This window comes from Schistocerca nitens, chromosome 1, assembly GCF_023898315.1.
Source record: "Schistocerca nitens isolate TAMUIC-IGC-003100 chromosome 1, iqSchNite1.1, whole genome shotgun sequence".
In the NCBI taxonomy this organism is placed as follows: Eukaryota; Metazoa; Arthropoda; class Insecta; order Orthoptera; family Acrididae; genus Schistocerca; species Schistocerca nitens.
Window position 1 is genome coordinate 879,172,907 of NC_064614.1, and position 12,717 is coordinate 879,185,623.

The 12,717-nt window shown below is 41.6% G+C and overlaps 1 protein-coding gene across 1 annotated transcript; it reads left to right on the forward strand.

Moving 5' to 3' along the window:
• Positions 1–660: 660 nt before the first annotated feature.
• On the forward strand, positions 661–11,931 carry LOC126237283 (uncharacterized). Its single transcript, XM_049947228.1, has 2 exons — positions 661–937; positions 11,649–11,931. The coding sequence occupies exons 1-2, from the start codon at positions 712–714 to the stop codon at positions 11,813–11,815; spliced, it is 393 nt and encodes a 130-aa protein (XP_049803185.1). The 5' UTR covers positions 661–711; the 3' UTR covers positions 11,816–11,931.
• The last annotated feature ends 786 nt before the right edge of the window (positions 11,932–12,717 follow it).

Below are 12,717 nucleotides of genomic sequence, written 5' to 3' on the forward strand. Positions count from 1 at the left end.
GAATATATTACGCGTGTTTTGCATCTCCACATTCATAAGTTTTGTACTTATCTCTGTCCTGTGAAAAGTAATTTATATTTAACTGATCATTGCTCGTCATAAATCCTTCTGACATGTCTGTTGGTAGCCGTTGTGTCCAATGTTGGAAAAACTGCAGCTCTACGATATGTCTACAGCCTTATTGCGCAGATCAGAATCAGAAAATGAGAAAACTGAAATAACAAAAGTTCCGCCTAGACCCTCAGTATAACTCCGTAAGTGGAGTGTTCCGACGCAAAGCTCTTCCCACTGCACTGATGATGCCGCACTAAATGTTTATACTTGTTGACCACAGTGTTGCCAAACTGCCTTTTTAGTGGCCATTTTCCACCGAAACTATGCACATGACACTTTTTATACTGCAAGTGTACAATGAATTTTTTTCACCCTGTACGACAGATTAGATAAGATCGTGTTTCAAGAAAGAGAAAAAAAACAAGACGTTCTGAAATAACGATTACTGTGAATTGGTGTGAGCTAATTAGTGTTCACTGTACTCCATTAGCACATACTTGAAGTGTACTCGCAAACAACATTCTTCTTCCAGTAACGATAACGTATCCGCTTCGCGAGGCCGAGTTCCTATAAAAGACCCTACGTTTTCCTGCTACTTTACAGTACATCGTCCAGCCGGAGCGTGTAGACCGTCTGCAGTATCAACCGAACAGAGAGATGTCGCGCCTTTTGCTGTTGCTCGTAGGGTCCTATCTGCTCGTGTTCTGCGCGCAACACGTCGCCGCCGAAGACGACTCCAACCCGGACGATGACGACGACTCCGATGACGGAAGGCCGTGTCCAGAATGGCAGCCCGAAGGTCCTGAGGGAGGGGAGCAGCCTGATGGGATCAGTAGTGTCGGCTCTACGACGGAAGAAACCGAGGACGCACCTCCTAGCCAGGGTAGAGTTACCAGCTTTAATATTCACTAGTTAAAAATACGATATACGTAAGGTCTCCAGTTGTATGGTTCGAATTAATCGTACGGTAGAGGTTTCTAAACTGAGTATCATGAGATGGAAAGGAAAATTTGTGTTTAACGCCTCATCGATGCCTAGATCGTTTATTATAGGGAAGAAACCGCATGTGATCTTTATAAAGGAACCCTCACGGAATTTGCCTTTAGCGATTTAGGGAAATCATAGGAAACCTCAATCTAGATGGCCGGAAGTGGATTTAAACCGCCGTTCTCCCACATGTGAGGCCTGTGTCTTAGGGCGCGTACACACTAAGCCAACGAAAGCCACTGAACGACAGGGTTTGGATGCGGCTCAATGTTAGTCGCCATTGCGTTGCCATTTGGTTTCTCACTCACAACAAACGAAAGGCTTGGGATCAAGGATTTCGGTGATGTGGAATCGCAGCTGGCTCTGATAACTTGCCGAACTTGATCATGTCTTGTTATTGGTACAAAGTAGCGTCCGAATTACAATTTCATAGGTCGATGTTATAAGGGAAGTAGAATATTTAGCAGACCTTGCAAGTGCAGCATTTATTTTACACTAAGAAGCTGAACATCAGAAAAAGAAGGAGCAGAAACGACGCTGGGAGATGGCATATCTTTTGAGGATAAAATTAATGTCTACCTGAAAGCTGAATTGGAATATGGGCTATTTCATAATTTTTTTCCTAATGAAAGCTACAGTATTGTAATTCTTATTAAATTGCGTAGGCCCGAAAATTTCCAAAGATAACACCTATTTTAAGAGAGTTGTATCTGAAGCGGAAAGTTAGTAGTCACTCCCAATTTTATTTGTTTCACTTTGTTGCCCACGGTGAAGAGGCATAAATAAAGACACAATTTTATTTTTAAAATCGTGCTTATCGCTTTGTAATAGCTGAATTGTTTCTCTCCAAAGGTCTAGTCTTTCCAGCTTGCTTTTATAATCGCAGTTCGTAGGGGCTAACAAACATTTACGTTCACGATAAAATCCCTTCAGCATTAATGTACTCTCCACCTTCTACTCTATACTCCAGTATTTTTGAACACAATAAATGCACATCCTTAGCGAGAGCGCGAATTGCCTGCAGGGGAGACAAAGACGGTTGAAATTCAGTGTCTCAGAAAAGCCACAAGTGGCACTCACTATTTTTTGTTAAGTAGTTTCGCTCTTCAATGTAAGACCCACCTACTGTACATTAAACTGCAAATCGCAGAGTTTCTCTTGAACCTGTTGTTAAATTAAATAGCGAAAACGGCCAATGAAACATACTAAGTGCGACTTTTGGTTGTCTAGAAGAACTTAAATACACATCCGTTGTAGAGTCACAACAAATCGCTACCAAACAAACGAAAATTCGACCGAGCGTCCTCACTAGGAGAGGGATTTCATTGCCAACGAACCGCCAAATCTTTCACGTCCGCCAGTAGAATGAACAGCAACCAAGGCCAACTGTTTTGTTGGCTCCAATATGCCACCCGTACACGCTAAGCAAATTTCGGCCAATGAAGTGGCAGGCTGTCGTTCGTGGGTCTTCGTTTGCTTAGTGTGTAGGTGCCCACAGTGCTGTACCACCTTTCTCGGTTGAGATAACTAAGGTATGTAAATAAGTAAATTCGTAGAATCAGTGCGATATTAACAGTCACGGAGTAGCATCCTCGGAAAGGAATGAATGCTGCAAATCTTTTGCATTTAAAGACCTTCGTAAATGCAATTAAAACTTAACGTAATGCGCAGTCGAATCCTAGTTTATTATTTAAGCTACACAGGTTCATAAAGAGAGCCATAAAAATATTTAAGTTCACTTAATATATCAAAAACTTTGCTTCAAACTTTTATACTAACGGTACATCCGTAGCTGTTGGCTCGAATTGTGCCGATAAAAATCAGTTGCTACATCAAACCTCACTCGATAATTTAATTAAATGACCGAAATAGCATTCAGTTTAACAAAACTTGCATATAATAGAAAGAAAAAGTGAATACAAGCAATTCGTGAGAGTAGATGTTTTCATTAGCCACCGCCATTACCACGTTGCATAAAATTTTGCCTTACTGTGTCAAATATCCCAGGTTTCTCTTATAGGACAAGACGTATAAAGTTCTATGGAACAAGCTTTCGTCAATTTCAATCGAAATTGCACACGCCAGCAACTACATATAGTTCCACAGGAGAAAAGACTTGTAAGAATGAGTTCCGACGATCATACGAGTCAATATCTTCCAGTCGGACGATTATGGGATCAGTTCTCTGGATTCTCAAGGAAATACCATTGAAATAGTCTGGTGCATCTTGTAGAGAATATGTCCAACAATTCTGGCAGCACTTCATGTATAGAAACGTACTAATATCGTTCTGTCCAATGGGACGGCTGAAGATGAGGTCCTATCAGCTGATGGACAACTGCAGTCCACGAATAGGGACATGGCTGTCGAAACGTTTGGAAACACCACGTGTGAAACCCTAGGTACAAAGCCTATTGCATGTAACGTGACAGAAAAACTTTTGATAGGCCCAGGACCTCAAATTGTATTTCATCTTTTGTGGAGTTGCCAGTTAAAGCACTAAAGCACCTCTCCTAGAATGACGAAATTTCTCATTTGCAATGACAGTATTGGAGTCCATGGCTGGGATTTGTCTCTGATAAATAATTACCTACCTACCCGGAAGAAAACTCCATACAGCGTCCTCTAGGTGGATGCATTTCAAAGGCTAGTAGAGGAATTCGTATTTGTGGTGCTTCTTCCAATCTCAATCTATAATTTCATCATAAACTCTTCAGTTTCTACTTGCTGAACACTTCTTTCTTTCCAGAACAAATTTTTCACTCTGCAGTGAATTGTGCCCCGATATGAAGTTTCCTGGCAGATTAAAACTGTATGCCACGCCGAGACTCGAACGCATGACCCTTACCTTTCGCAGGTAGGTGCTCTGTCCATACACGACTGGCGGCCCCTTCTCATAGCTTTACTTCCGCCAGTACCTAGTCTGCTACCTTCCAAATCTCACAGTAGCTCTCCTGTGAAACTGGAAACATGGCCGAGGCTGTGGCTATGACGTGTCTCTGCAATATCCTTTCTTCCAGGAATGCTACTCCCTCAAGTTTCGCAAGAGATCTTGTGTGATATTTGTAAGGTGGGAGACGTACTGGAGGAAGTAAGGCTATGAAGACGGGTCGTCTGTCGTGCGGGGATAGCTCAGTTGGTAGAGCCTATGCTGCAGAAAGCAAGGGTTTAAAGTCTCGGTCCGGCACACAGTTTTATTCTACCAGATTCACTTCTTTGTTTACTACCTCCTCCACTTCTCTGTGGCATGAAAGTCCTGTCTTGAGAATGGAACTGGCGAGATTAAAGCTCCCATGTGGAGACAATTTGAGCCAGTCAGGAACTCCCAATTTCTATACATTTTCTGTCCACTCTTGTTGTTTCGCAATTACATCACAATCATGTTGTGGAATTATCTGGTATATGAAGTATTCAAGCAATTGCTCTGCACTATATGCTTACATGAAACTTCCTGGCAGATTAAAACTGTGTGCCCGACCGAGACTCGAACTCGGGACCTTTGCCTTTCGCGGGCAAGTGCTCTACCACTGAGCTACCGAAGCACGACTCACGAACGGTACTCACAGCTTTACTTCTGCCAGTACCTCGTCTCCTACCTTCCAAACTTTACAGAAGCTCTCCTGCGGAGACATGGCTTAGCGACAGCCTGGGGGACGTTTCCAGAATGAGATTTTCACTCTGCAGCGGAGTGTGCGCTGATATGAAACTTCCTGGCAGATTAAAACTGTGTGCCCGACCGAGACTCGAACTCGGGACCTTTGCAGGAGAGCTTCTGTAAAGTTTGGAAGGTAGGAGACGAGGTACTGGCAGAAGTAAAGCTGTGAGTACCGGTCATGAGTCGTGCTTCGGTAGCTCAGTGGTAGAGCACTTGCCCGCGAAAGGCAAAGGTCCCGAGTTCGAGTCTCGGTCGGGCACACAGTTTTAATCTGCTAGGAAGTTTCATATCAGCGCACACTCCGCTGCAGAGTGAAAATCTCATTCTATATGCTAACAGTTCGTCTCAGAGGCATTTTTTTCTCTTAATTAAACCTAGGAATGTTATTTATAACAGAATGTGGAAGAGTGTTTATAAAACATGTAACGGGTATAAGTGCAGATGTTTCTATTCGTGACTGAGAATGGTGTACCGAACAACTTTAGATCACCTGCAGACTAATAATTATATATGCAACAAATCGTATATTTTTGTTTGTATAGTACCTCCAGGCATATATGGCAAGAACAAGCCATTAATGCTTGTTTTCCCCTGTGAAGAATGTCAAGTGTTGAAATGTGGAGGCATAGACGCCAAATGTACCGATAAGCGTAATCCGCTTAGTGGTGATGTTAGGAACATGCAGAAAACATGAGATCAGAAAGTTTGTGACATGTCTGTAGAAGGTTGTTCAATGCAGACAAAAAACAACCAACCCACTGATGTGTGTATATATTAATGTACCGCTCATAAAAATATCTGCACTTAATACCCATTACTCCCTGTATATCAATAAGCTACCTGCTAAATAATACATACCAATTTCCCTACTGTGTAGTGAAGCATGTTACTCTGCCCATTCATCATCCAAGAAAGAGAGGTAAAAAGTAAATTTGCGTGGCACTGTTGGCAGCGACATCCCATGGGCCAGGTTCACGTCCATACTGTATTTTTTCATACATCTTTGGAAAATGCTTAGTCTCCTTAACCATTTTCGGTTTCTATATTTCATTCAAATGTTTAACTAAACTTTTGTTTTATCAAAAATTTCGTTTCGCTCTTTTATTCTTAACATTATTCTTGAAGAAATCAGCCAGTGCTACACAGAGTGTAATCGTTATAGGATCCTTCACAAAACAACTAAAATTAACTGCACACCGACACACCAGTTAACATACCTTGTCCTTGTTTATTTCTGTCACGGCAATGCATCCAAAACAACGCCGGTTGCATGTATTATTGTCACGGCACTAAATCGTATATAGACTGCTGTGTGGTCTGCTGATGTTGCGATAAGATCTTCTTCAGCCTACTGATCAAAGTTGTAGCATCTGAACAATGAAGATACTCGTAGATGCACTTATCACGCTTATAGTTGAAAACTTTGTTTGTGCACACAGCACGTAGCTAAAATCCATAATGTGGGTGACATTTGCACAACTTTAACTTCCTGTTGTACCTGTCTCTGGGTACTTCGTTCTCTACTTCAGTATCAGTTGTAATAAGTTATTATATTTAGTGCTCCACGAAAATTAAGGTTCTCACCCTTTTAAATATAGTTTCGGTATTTGACTTACAGTTTAATGGTGTTCTTTTATTGGAAATATGAACGACAATATAAGTGTAGAAGTGAAAATACTTACAGTGGCCACAAGTAACACGACAAAAAAAGGATTCTGTAACACTGGATGGTATTTTTACTTTTAATTTATATTCTTGTTCATATTTTCAAATAAATATCAGTACAAAAGTATAAACCTTATTCTAAAAGAGCATTTTGTTTTATCTTCTGTTAGGTAGTGGCTCAGGTTACCCCAGAGTCGTAAATACAGCGCGTACATTTATTAATTCACATAAATCCACCAGATGATGGTGCTTTAAACCTCTGATATGCGTAGTGGGAATAAAATACAATTTGACTGGTAGCAGTAAACTTGTTTCAATCGTTATCAACAGCAGCGGTGACAAAGCCTAACCTAAAACGTTCGCTTTGATTTTATCCATATTAGGCACAACGTCGTGATAGTCAAAATCAATGACTGAGTGTAACATCAGATATCTTTCAAAGCATAAAAACACGTAAGTGGACGCGTTTCCAAGAAGCAAGCTTTTATCACCAGAATTATTCTACGAGAACTTATAAAAGCAATAAAGATAAAAATAATGTATAAAATATTAAAAATTTCAGGAAGGCATTGTTTCAAGGGAAGTGCCAACGAATATTTAATACATATTTATTTACATTTTTATCTTTATCTAATCATTCTGATGATGAAGACTTGTTTTTTAGAAATGTGACAATGTTAAGTGCGTTTGCATTTGTGGAAGGAGGTGAACCTACATTTCAACATTAACTTGTTCCCATTTGTTGGCAACGACTTCAACTAAGCCCATAGGCAAAAATCTGTAGGATTGAGATCTGGTTTTCTTGTTAATCATGGAACAGGACTTATAATTTCAGTTCTATAATGAGTATATATGTTGCTCAGGTTGACTAGGACTTCAGTGTTAAAGTGCCTTGGTACGCGTGGTGTTGAAACCTCATCCTCTCGCGGAAAACGAGAGGTGACAGTCTTCAAAAATTGTAAGAAAAAGAGGACTGGGTTTTAATTAGTTGGCGACAATCTGGCCACTAAAACTTGGAATAACAGATTGGAAGGACACAGAAGGAAATATGCTGTGCCATTTGGATGAAACGTTCTATGTGAAACCAAAATCTGGCTGGCTGACGGGGACCTGCATCTTCACCCTCCTAGTTTCTTAACCATTGTGCCATCACGCTCTGTCTCAAAGACTGTGGCATGACATCTCGTATGAAGAATAGGTAGCCTGCACTATTTAAATAGGTTGGCAATATCTTATAGTAGTTGCTCTAGCACTCTTCCATGCCAGAAGTTGATCATGATTCGTTGCTGATGATATGACAAAGAATACTCTATGAATGTGGATCATTCCAGGGATGGCTAATGCGGCTGCTGGAAACACAATCACGGTTGAGAGAAGTCTCATTCGCATATGTTCCAAAACAAACCACTGCCTACCGTCAGCATTTGAAGCGCTCCCCTGAAAAGCAATAATCGTCTGTGAAGTGCCCACGGGGGAGTTTATCATAGCTGATGTTGGGATCTCGAAGCAATGCTCGTCACAGGAAGTCTCAGACGTGGTCCAGCAAGATGCCTCACACATACTGATCATTCGTAATTAAGTGCTAGATGTAATATTAGTTTCAAATCTTTTGCCCCTCATCTGCTGCCCACCCTTCACCCCCCCACCCCCTCTGCTCATCCCGTACGTTTGTATAGTTTCAACTCGAAAGCCTGTCTTTTATTGCTAATAACAGCTAACGCCGGAGGTAGCATAACAGATATCATGAAGGTGGCATGCAACGAATGTCAGATTGAAATGTACTGCATGCAGACTATTAGCATTTCTATATAACTGCATGAGATTGGTAGAAGATACGATATAAATGGGTGTACGTGTGTATGTATGTATGTTCTACATTTTCACCTAAACCTTTGGATTGATTTCAGTCAAACTTGGTACACATAAAAAATTATCTGGAAAGTAGTACTGCATGGGAAAGAATCGTCCATTGGATTGGGGTTGATGGAGAGAGTGGGGGAGGAGGTGGATGGAGAGAGCGGGGGAAGAGATGGACAGAGGGAGAGGAGTAAGGAGGAGATACACAGACAGGGTGGGGGGATGAGGTGGACTTGAAGGCAGGGGAGAAGAAACCATGGACAGGGGGGAGTAGAGGAGTAGATGTACATGGAGGTGGGTGGGAGAACATAGGGGGTGGGGGGAACGCTGTGATAGGGAAAGGGGAGAGGAGATGTGTGCAATGTATATGACATACATGTCCGTGGGCAAAGCTATAGATAAAGAGGTGGTTCTGTATATAACGAAAGATCAGACAGCGGGTTTCACATTCAGAAATCGGATATGTCTGTTGGTTTTTTGTGAGGAGACCGTGCTATGTCTCGTGTAAGGGGATGAAACGTGTATCAGTGGAATTCGACAGTGGCAGGATCGCGGTCTATCAAGACCGCAGTTACAATTTTTTTCTTGTCAAAGTTCCAATTCTGATAATAAAATTCTGAAAGATAAAAGTCAACGAGAACTTAGATGAAACAAACGAAAATGATTTGTCAAGAAGTCCATTAATGCACGCAAAATACAAAGCAGTAGCGATTGTGTATATGGAAGAATGTTTATTCAGATCGACTTAGCGACAGTTTTTAAATTACTTGTCCAATAGATCACGTTCACGATGAATAGTAAGATGTTAAACGTGTAAATAGAACAGACTGAGTATACAAAATGCATCAGTAGCCCTATCAGGTTTTTTACTTTTGTCTGAAGGCTGGGCGACCCAAGGCTGTCTGTTTAACCCATTACATCTAACTTCCAGCGATTGCAACATCAAACAAAAAACCACTATAAACGTTCGATCTCTATTTAATGCTGTAACCATGAAAGTAATTATATTACTAATAAAGTCACAATTACCACTAATTATCCATTAAATAATTGAAGAAGTCTTCAAACTTGAATGGTATTCCATGTTAGAGTCTTTTTCTACATGTCTCATCGAAAACCAGTTTATCATTTACGGGGTCATAAGTACTGTTCACTCCATGTGAAAACTTGCAACAAGAATATACACTGACGGAAAAAATCACAACATCACAAAATAATTAATGTAGAGTATCGGAATTTAGGGAATGCATTTATCTAGGTAACATATTTAAGTAATTATTGTAAGCGCGTGATAAGCCATTGCAAATGTGAAATGTTGGTACATTATCAACCGGTGTAACCCCGAGAATGTTGAATGCATGCATACAAATGTGCTCGATTGGAGACACATCTGGTGATGGTGCAGGCCAAGCAACATGTCGACACTCTGTGGAGCACGTTGGGTTACAACAGTGATATTTGGGCGAGCATTATCCTGCTGGAAAACCCCATAGAATGCTGTTCATGAATGGCGGGTTGAATCACCAGACTGACGTACAAATTTTCAGTCAGCGTGAGTGGAATAACCACGAGAGTGCTCCTCCTGTCATACGCAAAGGCAGCCCAGCTCATAGTTTCAGGTGTAGCTCCAGTGTGTCTATCATGCAGACAGGTTGGTTGCAAGCTCTCATCTGGCCTCCTTCTAACCAACGCACGGCCATCACTGGCACCGAGGAAGAAACAGCTGTCATCAGAAAACACAACAGACCTTCATCCTGCCCTCCAACGAACTCTCGCTTGACACCACAGAAGTCGCAATTGGCGCTGCTTAGTGTCTGGCTCTTAGCTGTCCCTGAAGTAGCTGATTTGTAACAGTTCGTTGTGTCACTGTGGTGCCAACTACTGGTCAGATTGCTGCTGCAGATGCGATACGACGCACCAGAGCCGCACACTGAACACGATGGTCTTCCCTCTCAGTACTGCCAAGTGGCACTGAGGAGACCGGTCTTTTTGCGACCGTACATTCTCGCGACCACCACTAGCAGCATTCATGTACAGTGGCTACATTCCTGAAAAGTCCTTCTGCAACATCGCAGAAGGAACATTCGGCTTCTCGCAACCCTATCATACGACCTCTTTCAAACTCAGTGAGCAGTTGATAATAGCGTTTTTTGTCACCTTAAAGGCATTCTTGACTAACATAAAATCACCATGTGCAATCTCAAAGATAACTAACGCTCACGCTGGTACAGCATGTATTTAAAGCAACCCTGATTTGCATCCTCATAGTAGTGCTACGAGCGCCGCTCTTATGCCACTCGTGTGAAGTTTGATTAGACATCATCTATCAGATGTAGAAACTCGCCTATCAAAATCACTAATTTTGTTTAATCACGACCCCGTTCATGTTGAAGTATGCTTCATCTATCAGCGAGATGCAACCAACATCAACTCCTTCATTATTAACCACTGTGACAATCTGGTTCAGAAAGCCAGTCCTCTGTTGCAGAGTTCGTACAGGTATATCCCACTGGTTTGGATTCTGAATAAAAACATGTGTAGGTTCTGTCTCAGTATTTTCTGCTGGCTGGGTCGCTTCTAACCTGTTTCTGCTGCAATTATTCAGACGGAATTTTTTGGATTTTGCTGAATAATTCCAGAAACCTTGCCGACATTTTCGGATGGAGCTACATTTTTCCTGGGTCCAACATTCCCTACTAGATCATTAGCCACGTTGCGTGTCCGTTGGACTTCGCCGAAGAGCTTGCGAATGGTTTTCGCATCGTGTCCTTTTGGAACATTACATAGTGTCTGAAATCTGCCCTTGTTGCCTCAGGACTATATTCTAACCTGTGGTATTCCAGTAGCAGAAAAACACGTTGTTCAGTAGAATACATGATTTCAATCTCTTCCTTCGGTACGCTAACTTCCTTTCACGTTTCAACGACGGGACTGATCGCGCTCAGCTGAGGCACACTATTTATAGGATCTACGTACTGCTATTACAGCATCATATATTAGCAGCTTTTCGAACTATTTTGAAACCTCTGAATCTCTTCTGCGTAAAATTCTTACAGCTTCCACGCTAAACATAGCGTATGTTAAACTCCTTTATCGATCATAGTTTTCAGGATATTTAATTTTGGTATCAGGGACTGCTTCGCTGTACACCCTGTACATTCTCTTCACGAACTCTGCTGGTGTACAACAGGTATTACAAAGATGCGTATTTTGTTTTCATACGCTAGCTATTGAATCACACACACGTTATATACTGATACACTCTCAAGATTATGAAAGTGATAGATTTGAATTGTTCATAATTTGTGTCTATTGAATGTAAAATTAATTCCCATTGGTAGTGAGCCTGATTGAGCTGATTAGTAGGTCTTTAGCATGACTGGAAGTTAGGTGTGAGCTGTTATTACACAACTTCATTTGTCTTTTTTAGCTGATAGGGCCGCTTCGAGGCACAGGGCCCTTGCGAGGACAGCCGCCCATGCCAAAGCCGCCAAAGCCAGGACAGCAGGCAAAGCCAGGACTGCCGCCAAAGCCAGGACAGTTGCCAAGAAAGCCGGCAGAACAGTGGTGAAAGCTGCCGGGGCCCACCACCAGTGATCTACAGTATGTCCCTTCTGTAAACAACCAGTGAACGCAATCCATCACTGCGATGAAACTAATAACTTATGTATCACAATTGTAATAAGTTATTAAAGGACGATTGTTGCATTTTATGTTTACCTTTTTTATGTTTTCTCCAGAGAAATGATTCCTAATATACGTTGCAATAATCACCTCCTCAGAGAATGTTCGCATAAATCCCTGCCGTAACCCTTATGCTTGTGGATGCTAAGAGCCGTACATACAGGGTGAGTCACTGACTATTGACACCTAGAATAATTCCGAAAGTATGATAGTAGCTGAAAAGTTTGTGGGACAAATGGTGCATGGGACAATGGGGGCCATAATATGACGTTGGTGTTTTGTTGCTAGCTGGGGTCGCTTCAGAGATATGGAAGTCAACTTTGTTTTTTTAAATGGGATGCTATAATTTGGTACTTATTTTCCGATAGCGGCTATCGAGACGAATCCAATGATGTACAACACTAAGGTCTTTGAAGATGAACGAAGGTCAGAAAGATGGCATGAATGTCCATTTACAGAAGGTGTTCGAAGTGATGACCATCGGTATCAATGCAGTGCTGAAATCTTCTTATCATGGATTGAGTGGTATTCCTTATCACTTCAGCCCTTATCGAAGCACATGTTTGACAATTCTCTTTGGGATGTCGTGCAAACAGTAAATATCCGCCTAATACGGTGTATCCATCTAACGTGCCATTGACATGTAAACACCATTCGACGGTTTCACAATACAACACTAATAGGAACGGTAAGACTGGTATCGTCGAATCAAGCGAATGTGAATGATGTATTCCTTCGAATTTACGGAGAATGCCAACGAAATTCAGTGAGAGCTAGAGACTTATACGCTTAAAGACATCCTCAACGTACTCACT